This window comes from Pteronotus mesoamericanus, unplaced genomic scaffold, assembly GCF_021234165.1.
Source record: "Pteronotus mesoamericanus isolate MK-2021 breed Mesoamerican mustached bat unplaced genomic scaffold, CSHL_Meso_final contig_50, whole genome shotgun sequence".
NCBI lineage: Eukaryota > Metazoa > Chordata > Mammalia > Chiroptera > Mormoopidae > Pteronotus > Pteronotus mesoamericanus.
This window is the reverse complement of record NW_026555186.1, coordinates 8,883,818-8,900,333: the sequence shown is the minus strand read 5'-3', so window position 1 is coordinate 8,900,333 and position 16,516 is coordinate 8,883,818. Positions and strand designations below refer to the sequence as shown.

The 16,516-nt window shown below is 39.5% G+C and overlaps 1 protein-coding gene across 1 annotated transcript in view; it reads right to left on the bottom strand.

Annotated features, from left to right (window-relative positions):
- CTNND2 (catenin delta 2) overlaps nt 1–16,516 on the bottom strand; it is an 821,124-nt gene that overhangs the window by 197,324 nt on the left and 607,284 nt on the right. The window contains exon 11 of the mRNA XM_054578328.1: nt 11,328–11,541. Coding sequence (XP_054434303.1) covers nt 11,328–11,541 — 214 coding nt within the window. The remainder of the gene's footprint in view (nt 1–11,327; nt 11,542–16,516) is intronic.

Sequence of the window (16,516 nt, the reverse complement as noted above, 5' to 3'; positions counted from 1 at the left end):
CAGCCCTAGAAACAGCCACTGGTGTCCTGCTCTCTGGCACTTGTTGTAAGGAAGGCTTCCAAGACTGACACAGACAGTCAATAAGTCGGTATCTTACCAGAATATAAACTGGAGTCAATTACAGCTCCTTTAAAAACATTTTATATCAAAATGTCTTGCTCCCTGGAAATAGGTGCTACCATCTTGGTCATTAATAAGAGAGTCACACCCTAGGTAAGGATGGTCTGTGACGGGGAGGAGTCTGGGTTTCTTAAGACTATAGGAGAAGAGAGAAACTATCATCCAGGAACACTTAAACTCCATACTTCATTTGTGGGAGAGAGCAAGAAACTCTTGTCTAAGTTAACACTCCGTTATTTGGGTCTTTTCATTTCTTTAAACTGAGCTTCATTCCCATCACTTTCTAATCTCCTTAGCCCACTTCATTTGTCATGATAGCACCTGCCACTCCCACAAATTATAAGTTGACTGTCAGCCTTGCCCACAATACAGCCTCCACAAGGGCAGGTCTCTGAGTCTTAGGCTTGAAACATTCTACAACAGCTCTGCTAATGGATATTGAAATTACACTTAACGCCTTCACATAGTTCCCTTATTTTTATATAAATTAACTGAAATCTAAGACCCCTGCCAACTGTACCCTTTTTTCTTGCTTTCTCCGTCTGGATCCCTGGAACACAGACATCACCACCTGGGCCATTAGGAAGAGTACTCTAGAGATGGACAGTCTACAGCCATAGGGTATCTGGGTATTCTCCCTGTATCTTAAGCACCTAAACTTAACTGCCACAGAGCAGACATTCAACTGACATTTGTTTAGTGAATGAGACACACAGCCTACAGAGCTACTTCAATCTTTAGGACTAAGAGTTGGGGTGGACAGGAAGTTAATGAGGTGAATTTCTTAATTTGATTAGACTTGGCCTGTTTGGGGAGAAAATGAGGGATCAGAGCTCGTGCTGAGGATTGTTAAGTTTTTGCCCTTTGCATTTGCATATAACTGGGCTATCTGCTATAGAGAGAGACCCCTAACATGTTTAAAATGACAGGACATAAGAGCAGAGTCTGCATTTCTATAAAGAGTTGTGAAACGCATAGATGGTGAGGAGATGAGATGGGGTCAAGAGGCAGACCAAACCCAAACACTTCTCTCTTTTGCCCTTTGGGGATCCATTAGAATGAACGGCAATGGGCTGCTGGGGAATGATTCTCCCCCGGGCCTGCTGTTTCCTTCCTGTGAATGGAGCATAATTAATGCCACACAGGCCTCTCCTGCCCTTCTCTCATTCTTCCCCTGGGAGGTGAGGGGACTTACCAAGTAATTTGTGGGCATGCATGGCTTGGATCAACTGTCTTTGCTCCTCTTGGGAATGCATGGCCCTGGGAGCATGAGTCCCCCTGGTCTCTGTGGGGTGTGTCCTGGCAGAGGAGAATGAAGGCTGCCCTGACCCAGCTGCACCCTGTGCATGGGTGGCTACGTCTGCCTCACTCTGGGCAAAGATGCCTACAAATGGGCCTCCAGCAGCACTTGCTGACCTGTAACAGTAATGAGTTGAAAATGTGGCTTCTGCCTTTATTTTGTTTACAATTTGACAGTGGAAGAGAGGTGCAGTGGAGGGTTATATAAACTAAGGCTTTGGGGCCAGCCACCTGCTTTGTGCATAAAGTTTTACTGACACATAGTCATACCCATTTCTTTATGTATTGTCTGCTGCTGTTTTCATCCAGTATAGGTAGAACTGAGTTGTACCAGAGACGCTGTGGCTTTCAAGCTAAAACAATTACCATTATAGAAACATCTGCAAACTCCTGTTCTGGAATCCAAAGGAATGTTAGAAATGCACGTTACCACTAGAGCAATGCTTTCAGATTGGAGAACTAGGGGAAAGTAAAACGCTGGCAGAACTCCATTCCAGCAAACATTGCTATCCACGCACACGTTAAAAAGAAGTGTGTCCACCTGAAGGAGTGGGTTCAACAGGCAGAAAGTCAGCTGAGCCTTCGTGAAAGTTACAGGGGACTGGTAGAGGGAAATGAGCCAGAGAAACACATCCATCACAGCAGTGAGGAGGGGACAGGACAATGAGTATCGCAGGGCCTGGGCATGAGCAAGCATGGAGCACAGTGCTCCTGGGTGCACAGGCCTCAGCAATACCAGGAGCAGCTTCAGTTTGGGAATTTGTTGAGGTGATTCTGCAGCCTTGGTAGTGACAGGTGATCTCAAGCTCTCACAGTACAAAGCAGAGAAATAGCTGTTGTAACACAAGTTGGAGAGGTGCCTGTTTAACAAGTGATAGTGGAAGGCATGTCATCAGTACACACCCTCCATGCAGTCAAGAGGGTGCCAGCGACTACATGTTGCAAGATGACAGCGATGTTTGCAATTCCATTTTCCCAACGAGAAGACAATATGCATGGATGGATTCATCTACCCTTCAACTGGTGGATGCGTAACACCAGCATTAACCGTTTGCTGGGATTCTTTCTTCTGATTCAATTTAAGGTCACAGATTGTGGACTCTGGAAGCCAGGCACCAACAGACTGGCCTCACCTGACTGACTAAATCCAAAGAGATCTTCATTTACTCATCTTTCCTCCGATTCTGGTTGGCAGAATAACCATCCCCTAAAAATGTCCCCACCCTAATCTCCAGAATCTGTGACTATGTTACCTTATAGGGAAAAAGGTACTTGGAGATGTAATTTAAGGATCTTGAGATAGGAAGATTATCCTGGAGATTATTCTGGATCGTCCAGCGGGTGCAATTTAACCCCATGCATCCTTAAAAGCAGAGAACCATTCCTGGTAGCAGTCAGAGGGAAATGTGACTATGGATTTATCAGATTTATCAGAGATGCAACATTGCTGGCTTTGAAGATAGGAAGTGGGTCACTAGTCAAGCAATGCAGACACCCCCTGGAAGCTGCAACAAGGCAAGGACTGTCCCCTAAAGTCTCCAGGAAAGAACACAGCTCTGCTAAAGTGTTGATTTTAGTTCAGTGAGACTTGTCTTGGACTTCTAACCTCCAGAAATGGGAGAAAATTAATTTGCAATTTTAAACAGTTAAATTTGTGGACATTTGTTGTTGCAGCAATTGGTAACCAAAGCAGACTTCACTGAGTGGCTGCCACGGCCTCAGCTGGAACTGGTCTCCGGGCATAACTGTGTGTAGGTAAGTGCTCTTAGGGTCTGGGATGGCTTCTTTTCTAAAGGTGATGGGCATGGGCCAGGGTTCGTGAACGCCCCTGAACAGTGACGTGAGTGGGGGTTGACACTGAAGTAATGCATCTGTTGAGGCCCTGAAAGTAGGGCACCAACTCCAGCATGAGGCAGCTCCACTTTCTGAAGAAACCAGACCTTGAGGAGGCATGGAGAATCCTTCTGGTGAAGACTGTGTAGAATAAAAAAGTTGGAAAAAAATGGTTTTTACACTTTAGTTAACTTAAGAATTGTGGACTTTGAACTTAAACACACAATGGCAAGAGATATTGATTTTTCAACTTTAATTCCTTTGAACTTTAATGTCTTTGGACTTCAACATGAAAGTGGATTTAGACTTTGATTTTTAATTCCTCCTTGGAAATTTGATATTTGGTGGGGTTTACATTAAAATTCGAAGCATCTCTACATTGCTGGCATTTCATTACTGGTGTGTCTTTATTCATTTGTATCTTCATGATGCTGTTTAATCTTATTGCACCCAAGGACTCCCAGGTTATAAAGCCCCATGAAGATGGAGGAAAGTCTATCTCGACAAAATGCTTAGCTCCTGCTTTGGAGAGGTGAACCAGGCCTCTGGGGAGTGCTCACAGAAAATAGGATAAGAGAAAAAAACAGGTTGGAAGGTGTGAGTGGGGAAAATGCTTCTCTATTCCAATGTCTCCTCCCATGAAGGGTGTTTAATTAATGTTACACCCAACACTGTTTGAAATAGTAGGCCTATACTTGGCTAAGAAATCTTAGGTAATGCTTCCAACGTGGCTTCTATCAGCAACAGAGATAATTAGCAACATTTTCAGTGTCTTATCAAACTGGTCAGAACTAATTCAGGAAATAAATTCTTTTTTAGGGATATAATAGAAGGAAATAGAGAACAGAAGGAGTAATTCAGCAGTAAGAAATTTCATCACATTTCTGCAAGATGCAAAACAAATGAAGGTGAGTTGGCAGGTAAAATCTGAGGGGAAGCCAGCACAGCCCAGGAAATGCAGAGAGGGGACTCTGTCCTGATGGCCAAATGAGGAGGATGACTGTCCTGGTGGAATCCTAACAAAGGCTCTTGCTCAGAGAAGGCAGGCATGTTGTGTGTGGAAGCGAGAAGGGCGGCAACCAGAGGGTGACTGATCGAAGAGAACAACGCCCTCCTCTCATTCTCTACTCCTACCTCGACACAGAGAACACTCAGCTGCCAGAAAATTACTGACTCCTCCTTCCAGGCTATACAAGTAAACAAAACAAACAACTCAGAAGGATATTTTCCAAAGAAGTCCACTGCATTAGGGGAGAAGCAAAAAGCCGCTGTGGAGATCTGAGCATAAGAAACAAGTCTCCTTTATCTGGGTACTTCACGGACTCCCCATCACACAGCTCACTCCTGCCTGCTCAACTGGAGTCAAGCTCACAGTTAACAAGCTTTACCAATATACACAGAGGTCAAACTCTCAATTTCTCTGGTCTTAAAAATGAGGAGAGAACTGAGGGTCTCTACACTTGTAAAGTAAGCCTGCAGAAACAACAAGAAAGTCTCCTATAAAGACAAATAGAAAAAAAAAATGATGCCAGAGAAAAGTGAGATGATTCATGATAAAGAGAAAAATAAACCTTAGTTTTAAATAACGTCCTTAGAGAAATTCAGGAACAATTTCTGTCATAAAATAAGAACAGGTTGGTTATTAACACTAGCACAGAGTTCTTAGATTTAAAGTAATGATAATGATGATAATGATGATGATGATATCTTCCTAGATTCCTGTCCCCCCAAAACCCCTTATAGACAAGTTCAGAGAAATGCTGGATACTGGAAAAATCTCTAAGAATGTATATAAAAAGGCAAAGGGCTCCAAAATATATAAGAAAATGTAAGAGAGAAAGAAAACATCCAAGATGTCAAAACCTGACAAATAATTCCAGAAAGAGAGGACAGCAAAAATTGACAGATTTTTAACAAAATAACAAGACAATGTTCTGATGACTGAAGGTCATGACTCTTTAAGTTAGAAGTGTCTGATACCAATTATTTTTTTTAAAAAAGCACAGACCTAGATATATCATCACAGACTTTTATAGTATCAAGATTAAAGTTAAATTAGAAAATATTCATTAGAAAAATAGACCTGTATAAAGATTTAATATGATATTTTCAAAATTTCATCTTCTGAGCACTGTTTTTTTAGAAATATAAGAAAGTAAACCATAAAAGAGGAGGGCATTGAATCTAGGAGACAGAAGATTTAATTTGTATGACTCTGATGACAACCCAGGAGAGTCAGGCAGCAGGTCTATAGAGTAGTCATCCAAATCTGCCCCAAACATAGAGGATTCTCATAGTGAGAATCCTTGGAATTGATGATGATTGAAATCATGGACAAAGTTGAATTAATGGGCACCATAGTTGATGGAGGATCCATTCAAATATAATGTAGAAATATGCTCCTTTGACAAGGATCACACTGGACCCATGGGGAAAAATGCAATTATAGGGACATGCATGGATCTGCTCTTGCACCATGATGCAAAGGCTGATCTCTGGCTTTCAAGTTCTTGAATCAAGCAATAGAAAACCATGGAAGATTCACTATGGTTACAGATGAAATGGCAAATACAGTCAACTCTGACAATGTAAAAGTCAAGTATGATGACAGAGGTTGTGAATATGAAGGGTAAAAACATAGGAGCACTAATATCCTCATCTTAAAATATGAGTGATAAGAGATAACGTCTGTGCTAGATGAAAAAAATAGAGACTTTACTTTTTTTGACAAATCCAGAATTTTATTTTATTTTTTTATTGTTCAAATACATTTGTCTACATTTTACCACCACCACTCTCCCCTGCCCCACCCTCCTTCACCTCCCACCCTAAATCCTCCCCCACTTTGGCTTTGTCCATGGGTCCTTCATACATGTTCCTTGACCCTTCTCTTTCTTTTCCCTGTTATCCCACTCCCTCTTCCACTCTCGTTACTGTTGGTTTGTTTTTTCTTTCAATGTTGCTGGTTATATTTTTCTTGCTTGTTTGTTTTGTTGATTAGGTTCTGCTTATAGGTGAGATCATATGGGATTTTTCTTTCGCCCCCTGGCTGATTTCGCTTAGCATAATGCTCTCCAGTTCCATCCATGCTGTCATGAAGTGTAGGAGCTCTTCTTTCCTCCCTCCCTCCCTCCCTCCCTCCCTCCCTCCCTTCCTTCCTTCCTTCCTTCCTTCCTTCCTTCCTTCCTTCCTTCCTTCCTTCCTTCCTTCCTTCCTTCCTTCCTTCCTTCTGCATCCTATTCCACTGTGTAAATGTACAATAGTTTTTGGTCCACTCATTTATTGATGGGCACTTAGGTTGTTTCCAGCACTTGGCTATTGTAAAACATAAATTGTGTAAAATGTATATTGGGGTGCATAGGTTCTTTTGATTTGGTGTTTCAGGATTCTTAGGGTATAATCCCATCAGTGGAATTGCTGGGTTGAAAGGAAGTTCCATTTTTACCTTGTTGAGGAAATTCTAAACTGTTTTCCACAGTGGCTGCACCAGTCTGCATTCCCACCAACAGTGTACTAGGGTTTCCTTTTCTCCATAAGCTCACCAGGACTTGTTGTTTGTTGATTTGTTTACGATGGCGATTCTGACTGATGTGAAGTAATATCTCATTCTGGTTTTAATCTGTATTTCTCTGATGGCTAGTGATGCTAAGCATCCTTTCATATGTCTCTGGGCCCTGTGTATGTCCTCCTTGGAGAAGGAGACAACTTTAAAGTTACTAATTAACTTTACAAAGGGACCAACGATAATGATCCCACTACCATGGTAAGAAGTAGAAGACATGAATAATGAACATTTAAAAAATTCTTCTCTATCATGATAGAAAGTCAGTATGAAAACCATAAAATAATTGATTTAGACCCAGTAAAATAAGCGTATTAGTTAAAGACAGGGAATAACCATGAGAAAACTCAAAACCAAAGGAAAACAAAGCAAAAGTTAAGGCTGAGTGCTTCTGAGGGATCTGGGAGCACAGATAAGACAGGGGACTGGTGTTTTCATTATAAGCATTTTATACTATTTTGTTTTTTTTGACCATACATATCTATTACTTTGATTGAAAAAACTGAAAGAAGACAATGCATTTAATTATCACTCTTGCTGTTTCCAATCCTTCACAAAAATTGCTTTAAGAAAGTGCATTAATAAATCAGGCCTATAGGGACCTATTTATTTTAAACATAGCAACACCATTAAACCGTCATGGTTCTGTATTTATTTGCACTGTTTTATTTCTCTGACGAGCAAATGTGTTTGCTCACCTTTGGGAAAAAGAAAATGACAGTCTGGATTTAAGTCTGTATTAGTTTCCTGGAGCTGCCATAACAAAGTACCACAGACTGAGTGACTTAAACCACAGAAACTGTATTGTATCACAATTCTGCAGGCTACAAAGTCTAAGATCAAGGTGTCACCAGGGTTGGCTCTTTTGGGGGCTGTGAGAAGAATCTGTTCCATGCATCTCTCTGAGCTTCCGATGGTTTGCAGGCAATCTTTGGTGTCCCTTGCCTTGTAGAAACACCCCCTTGATCTCTGCCTTCATCTGTCTGCATCTGTGTTCAAATTTTCCTTTTTCATAAGGACACCAGCCTTGTCTGATTGAGGATTCACCCTACACTAGTGTCCTAAATTGACTAATTACATCTGGGTCACATTTTGAGGGACTATGGCTTAGTACTTCAACTATGAATTTTGGGAGAATATAATTTAACTTATAACTTTGGAGATTAGGCATTAAGTCAACCCACCGAATGTTACTAAGTAAAATAGTTAAACTGAGGTCTGTCCCCTTAAATAAATGGAAAGACTATTTGGGTCTGTGAAGCATAAGATCAAAGCATACACTCTGCTCTTAGAGAAGTAGAACTCTTAAGGATGCTTGCTTTCAATGAAATAAAACTTATTTATTAAGTTTTATGATTCCATAAAACCTGCTTTATTATGATTTGTAAAGCACTCTGAAATCTTTAGTTGGGCATTTCAAAATTTAGGTTGATTATTTCCATATTTACAGAGAGAAAAATTATATTAGTTGAGCCCAAAGGACATGCAGCATTTCTAATCAAAGTTTATTTGCTTTGGAGCATTTCAAATAATGGCTAGCATATAATGGCTTCAAGTGGATTTTAATAAAATTCTGATCATCATCTCACAGTAATTATTGCATAGGAAGAAAATTATTTATTACAAGGCCTAACGGCTGGTATCTATTCTGCTGTGAATAGATACTGCAGTGCAAACAGGCAGCTGGCTTTTTAAGTGTGTATGTTTGCATTGAATGTAAATGTATATAAATACTTCGATTTTAACATTTTATTATTGTTCAAATAGTTTGTCAAGGAATACTCAGTAAATAATTTAAAACTCTGCAAGATCATTTCTTTCTTTTAGTTTTTTATTGCTTATAATTTGGCACTCTAGATTCTTCTGGGTATATAACCTGGATCTAACTGGAAATCTGGTTTATAAACATGCTTAATTTTTTAAAAATCAGTAAAATACTTCTTTTGAATATTTGTTTACAAAATATCCTAGTTTGTAAATATCTAGAGAGGAATGTAAAGCCTATTATCCCCTGCAATTTTTTTCAGCACATTTGTTTTCATGCACTTGCTAATAACCAGGAAGGAGAATGTGGCAGAAAAACTCCTGGGTCCCCATGAGGCTCCTGTAATGTCCTGAGTCGTTATTCCTTGATGATCTCTTTTAGTTCCACAAAAAGTTGCAAAGGAAGTAGTATTTCTTATTTTTAAATCATTGCTTTTTAAAATGTACGCATGGATATCTAACCTAATTCCCAAAAGGATTTGAGGAGGGCCTCGTGACAGCAGAAGTGAAGGGGGCCTTTACTCTTACGTTCCACTCCACCCTCCAGACCCACCGACGCCCTTGCTGCTCATCTAGTTAAGACCCTGCCGGTGCACATGTCTGTCCGGACCTCCCTTTTAATGTTCAGTTGCCAGGAACGCACGGGCACGACAATTCAGAACAGGGCCCTGCCTGTCACAGCGGGCACTGGTGTCAGCATCAGCACGGCTGGGCCCGTGTGCAGTCACCTAACACCAGTCCTCCCCATGTAGAGGTTCAAGGCTTAGCACGCACCTGACCCCACAGAAATTCAAAGACAGTTGAGAAATGACGTCTGTTCTCCTCAAAAGGAGCGGAATAAGAGGCGTTTATACTCCCTCTGCGTATCAAGTATTAGCATCTTTTCTATAGCCAAAACTTCCAGGAAAGGAAACTTCTTGACTTCGCAGGAGGTTATCTGCCTTTGATGTTTCCCAATGAGGTTCATGTAAAGATTTTTGATGTGGCTCAAGTGCATTCTAATAGGTGAAACCCAGTTATCTGTCAGAAGCAGCTGAGGCAATGGAGTAGACAACCACTGGTTCCTTCATGGTGGCTTCAAACATCAGAAGACACCAAGCCTGCCGCCATGGACGATGTTGTGGGACAGTGGCAGCGCTGCCATTGCATTTGGGGTTCAGCTATCAATCACCTCAACCTTTTGCATGTGGCTGAGTTTCCTTGGCAATGAGATGAGCCACAACACAGGTCTGTGTTGGAGCAAATAGAAATTTTAGTAAAATCCAATTCTCCTCAAATCATAAAATGGATACCTAGGTAAACAGCAGAAGGTCCCCTTTCAGTTCTGCTGGCCTCACATGTCCATTGGCAGGGTCTTAATGCACAGAAGGACCACGGTGTTTTTCATTACTCGCATTGACTCCTTTCTCTTGTGGCATTTTCAATTTAAACGCAGTCCAGGAAAATAAGGACAGGGGTTCATAACCATAACAACAGAGTATATTTTCAGTGATTTAACTCATCCTGAATTTTAATATGCGCACAATAAGTATTTTACCTTCTCTGAGCCATGCTATCCAATGTTTACTGTAAGACACAACTTTAATAACATTAACCTTTGACAACTATTTTTTTCCCACAAAGACAATTCTTCACTTAGAGAAAGAAAAATGATTGCAGTCTAGTTCTAATTTAACTAAACATGTGAAAGGGACATGACAATGATCTTAATGGGAGTAAAGTTAAGAAAATATGTTGATGCTGGCAGTCTGGAACCAAGATTGAACAAATATTAGTAACTCTAGCTCGAGTAATGTCCTCCTTAAATAAACACATTCACATATACTTCATCAGCAAAGCTACAAGGAAATTTTAGGGCCAAGTCAGAAGGCCAGTGGAATCCTGGATAATTAAAAGATCCATTTTTGAGAACTAATCTTGCAATTTACTGGCTAAATGCTTGAATGGGGTACTTGGATGAACTCAGAACCAAATACCATCTAGAACAGCAATGTGTATAATCAAGAAGAGTCATCTGAAATCCTGTGTTGAGGACATACCAATGTTAGCACTTCAACAAGTAAAAGGTGAGAGATGATAGTGAGTGGCTAATGTTTACTGTGTCCAAACATATTCCAAAAAAGATATGTGTTAAATGTGTTACATGTTCTTATCCATATATCCTGATGGCTCTAAGAGGTGGTTACTACAATTATCTCTGTTTAACAAAACTCAAAAGTTCTGTGATTGTGGAAAGGTTTTCTCTCACGTTCAGTTTTGAAAAGTTCCTTAACATGTAATAGTATGTAACCTTTGGACTTTGTAGGCATAAATATTTTATTTGAGAAATTAAGTACAATAAGGTCACTGTTGTTAACCACAGTATAAACCAGAATATATACCTTATTGGCAATACAGATACTTCACCCTTTTATCATTACTAATGACATTTTAATGATGGTCTGTGGGTATTATAAAGATGCTGAACTATTTCTAAATCAAATGACAAAGACTGAAATATGGGGACAGAATTTTAGTGAGCGATATGTTCATTGGATTCTAATGATTTAACTTGATCAATCTATGTATGTCACATTTAACATGCTCTTAGTCACTTGCTTCATCATTTGTAAACACATACTGGAACTGCCTATGTTGATAGCCCTCAGAGAAGCCTGGACCATATTACTTGCTGGCGCATTCGCTACCATGCCGGAGGATGGAAAAATTGATCTGGAGAGTCAGCTGTGCTGTTAGTAAGGGTTCTAACCTGTGACCAGCTCCCGGATCTCCAGGTCGGTGGTCTTGCGGAGTAACCTCACCAGCGCTGGGATGCCACCGCAGTTTTTCAGAGCAATTTTGTTGTCATCGTTGGCCTTCCCATACACCAAGTTTCTCAAGGCTCCACAGGCACTACGGTGGACTTCCGTCATCCGATGATCCAACAGGTCCACCAGGAGCTGGATGCCTCCTTGTCTCCTTATCTGAAAGAGCAAAGGACACCCTTGTGCCTTAGAGAGGAAGCTTTCAGCACTTGTCTCAAAATAGTTCTTTAATGTGAAGTAGTTCCTACAGTTAATTGCACTGAACTGAATTAAAGCACAGAAACAAATAAGAAAACAAATATGCACTCCAGTTAGATTTCATTGCATTAACTTGCTTTAATATCCTACTGATAAAAATTCAAATGCATTTCCTTTCAAGCTACGGAATTTTGGAAAGGTGATTTTAACTTTCTAATGGGTGTCACAGACACATTGCATGCCACATACTCATGGCATGAAACAGATGGAGGACCAAGAGAATGCTTCTCGCTCCTAAGACTTACCGCATTTAACCACTGTCTTAAAGGGCTGCAGAACTGATGTACAAAATGTTAAAATTATGCTTAATAGGAAATTTCAAAGGAAGCAGAAGCTAAATGAGAAACCCACAGAATTAGTACAAGGATTTTCATCTGAGAAGACCTGGAAAATAAAGTCACTTACTATGAGAGTTCATCCAAATACTAAGTCCAAGGTGTGTTTTACTTAACTTAGGAATTTGATTAATAATAACAAAATAATAATAACAACAAATGGGTTTTTAAACCCACTTTATTTTTTTAAGTGGATGAAAAAAACCATTGCAGTATGTTTGTAGAGTTTGTTATCCTTGCTATCCTTTAATTTCTAGACCAATTTTAAAATTTAAAGTAAACCAATTGCCTCATTAACATATAGACTATTTTGTGGAATTTTCATTAGCAAAGCTGTATTTGAATGTTTCAACATTTATATGAAAAAAATAACACAATTCATCCAGTAATATCATTTGCTATCTTTACCTTCAACATCCCTGAGGGATTTAAGAATTACATTTTGGCATGAAATTTTGTGCCTTTCCTACTTAGTTTTCTTATGATAGAAAACTTACTCATCCCACAGATGTACCGGGGCACATGGCTCAATCTCCCAACTCTTTCAAACATGCTCAGATTCCACTTTCTCTATGAGGCTGCTCCAACCACACTATTTAAAACTGCAATCTGAACCATACTCTTCCCCAACCTAGCATTCTTGTTTTACCTTAATCTGTTACAGAATTCTTCATAGCACTTGACATGTTCTAACTTCTTGTTATGGTTATTGTTATTGTATGTCTTCTGCTAGAAGTATGTTCCTGGAGGGCAAGTCTCTGTTTTATTCACTGATAAATTCCATCCCTCTCCCAAGTGTAAGGCCAGGCACAGAGTAGATGTTCAATAAATATTTGTTGAGTGAATTAGGAGGGAGCATATATTACTTGGTACAGTAGTGTTTCTCAGATTAGCTAACGCCCAGCTTTTCAAAACTGAGTCATATCCCTTTTGGCCCAGCTAGGACTATCTCTGGAGGTTACAGCAGACCTTCCCACACCAGCTTACGAATAAAATGAGGGCATGTGCCTCTCAGAAGATGGACCATTTCATACCAAAATACACCTGAAAATAAGGAATTATTTTCAACCATCTACAAAAAAGAAAACAGAAGAAGTTTCAATCCTTGGAACTCAGAGACTCTAAGTCTGCAGAAAACGTGAATGAGGTGTTTCACAGGCTTTACCTCTTGTGAGAAGAGGACCAGAAAGGATGAGGGAGAACGTGGGTTGTGAAGGGAGTTAACTTCCCCAAAGTGCCTGCACAGCCTGTGGTGGGGACAACACCCAGGGATTGTGGCTGAATGGATTACTGGGTCAATTTTAAACAGAGAGAAAGGATTGGAAAACAACTTTTCCTAATTTACAGTTTACCCAGGGTCTGCTTGGCACCCATCCAAGAGAGATGAGCATTTGTACCATTGTGTACATGTATCTCGGACATACATCTAGGTAATAACTACATCAACTTTATTACAATACTTCAGGAGGGATATTGCACTTGTACTAAGGTTAAACTATGAATGTCATTTTCTCTGTGTATTTGCATGTGTGTGCTTTACTTAAAAATTCTCTGGGTTTAGTTATTTTAATAATGATGAAATCATTAAAAAGGGGTAATAAAGCCTTTCTTACAATTAACCAATTGGTTATATATTAAAGCAGATGGCATAGTAAACCTATTTTATCTATATATTTATATCTATATATTAGCTGTACTATTTATTATAGTTAATATTCTTAACTTATGATAATATAGTTCTCATTCATACAACTTGATAAATCAAGTAATTATAATATTATTCCAAAGCATTAAAAGGGAAAATGAATTCAAACCAAAAGCAAAATCAGTTCTTAATGTTATGTGAACACAGTGCATTCAGTGTGACCCTAATTAATGCCATATATCCAAATTTATAACAAAATCTTAAGTCCTATTTTAATCTATTTAGAGAAGCACAAATAAGACAATAAACTTTCCTTTCCGCTGTTTTTTGCGGGGGAGGTCACCAGATCATCACTATTAAAACCTTTTATTTTCTTGGGGTTGAATTTTATCTAAGAAGGTGATAATCCAACTTCAGTTTTCTGAGGTCAAACAGTAGACAGAGCTGCCATTTAAACATCCACAGATGTGCAGTGTGATGGTCAGGTCCTTGGTTCTTCCCCCTCCTGCCAGGTCCCCTCTCCCAACCGGGAGGCGGGCTTCCAACTCCCTTGCAGAGCTTCTGACGTGCCAGGGTCTCTGGGTGGCGGAGGGGTCCGAACGCCGCCCTCTGCACTTTCACTCTGCTTATCTCCAGGATCCTCCCTCCCTTCAACTTTTCCTCACACTCATTCTTCTAGTTCTTGTATCCAATCTTAAACCCTTATAAGGCTCCAAACCTATTTTAAACATCAATAAGGTACCATTTCTCTTCGAAAAACTATCAGGGGAAATTCCATTCTTTGAAATGGCACCTGTACTTCCTCTCCCGCTAAATGGCAAGCAATCTCTCTTCCATTTCTCCTTCCAATTGATCATTCCACATCGAACAGGCAGGCCCTTGTTTTCGCTCACACACTATCATTTCAGGACAGTTTACCCTCTTCCCTTACTCACCTAATTATTATCATGTGGAATTCTCCAAATGTCCAGGCTTAAATGATTCTAGGTTTAGTACTGCTAAAACAAATCATTAAAATGCCACACATCTAACATATGCAAAATATAACAAAATTACTTACACTAAAAGAGGGTTGGTCATGTGGCAGTAAGTTAATAAGTACTTATCAGATGAATGGAAGAACGGTGCTGTTGTTTTTCACCTGTTAGTTTCCTTCTCTCTGACTTTTTAAAATTATTTTAAAGAGACATCATTTTTTAGAGCAGTTTTATGTTGACAGCAAAACTGAGGAAAAAGTACAGAGAATTCCCGCAGACCCCGCCCTCATGCATGCACACTGTCCCCTCGTCAACATCCCCATCAGAGCGATACCTCTGTTACAACGGATGAACTTACACTGATACATCTTTATCATCCAAAGTCCATAATTTAAATTAGGGTTCACTTTTTGACTTTTACATTCTAGGGGTCTTGACAAATGTATAATGACCTGTATCCATTATTAGAGTATCATCCAGGATACTTTCATGATCCTAAATGCTCTGTGCTCTGCCTATTCATCCCTCCCTAACTCCTCCTTAACTGTTGGAAACCACTGATCTTTTTATTTTCTTCAGGTTTTGCCTTGTCCAGGTCATATAGTTGGAATCAAAGTATGCAGCCTTTACAGATTGGCTTATTTCATCTAGTGATATGCATTTAATGTCTTAATGGATAGATCATTTCTTTTTAATGCTGAATTATATTCATTGTTTGGATATAGCACAGTTTATTTACCCATTCACCTACTAAAAAACATCTTTGTTGCTTCCAAGTTCGGGGCAATTATGAATAAAGCTGCTATAAACATTGTTTGCATGTATTTATATACGCCAAAGTTTTCAACTTCTTTGGGCAAACGGCTAGTAGCAATATTGCTAAATTATATAGTAAAGTTATGTTTAGTTTTATAAGAAACGACCGAACTGTCTTCCTAAGTGGCTGTACCATTTTGCATTCCCAGCAGCAAAGGAGGAGAATTTATGTTGCTCCATATCCTTGCAGACATTTGGTTTTTGTCAGTGTTCAGGATTTTGGTCATTCCGAAAGGCTGCAGTGGTATCTCACTGTGTTTCCTTGTCTTTTAATAATGACTGGTTCAGATTTATTTACATTAACACAAATGATTAAATAAAAACCATGGATGATGAGGTACACATAAGGAAGCATAGCTTGAACTGGATTTGAAATGAACAAATTTTATACCTGCTACTTTCCTGAACTTGATAGGCTTGGGGAATGACTGGAAAGGGCTCTTCAAACCTAACCTGAGTACGCAGTCTTAAATTCACTTACTAATTCATTTACTATGTGATTCTCTGATAGAAGGTCCACTTTAGTCCATTGTTCCCATATCGAGAGCTCTCATTTCTTTTTCTGCTTAGCTGTGAATTTCAGGGATCAGGACAGAAAGATAAAAGAAGATAGGACCTGATGGATCCCATACCCAGGAAAAATGGAAAAAATGGATTAACCAATCAGACAAAGAAAAACGAGGCCCTACTGCCTGTCCTTTCTGGCTGCTAACAGAGAGGGCATCCCAAACCTGAGCAGACAGTCTCTTGGGGGAAAGAATGCGTGCGCAGGGTCACCAAAGCTCACTCGAGCTTTGAATGAGGGAGCTTTGAATGAAGGAGAAGGAAATCGGCTCTCATACCTCTGCCATACAAACCATTGTTTTAAAGTGTTTTTATAGTTTAAACTCTAGAACTAAATATATCTAAAAATCATTGAAGAGTAGGACGTAATGGTTTTCTTTCTTATTCTTCCAGAAAACAAATAGAGGGACAATTAAATTAAACACAAGAAAAATGAAAGTTATATAATATCACCTATTGCAGAAAAGGGGGCCTTACCACTTACAGAATTTGTTACTCTCAATATTGTCTGCATGTATTGCGGATAACATATATTTACC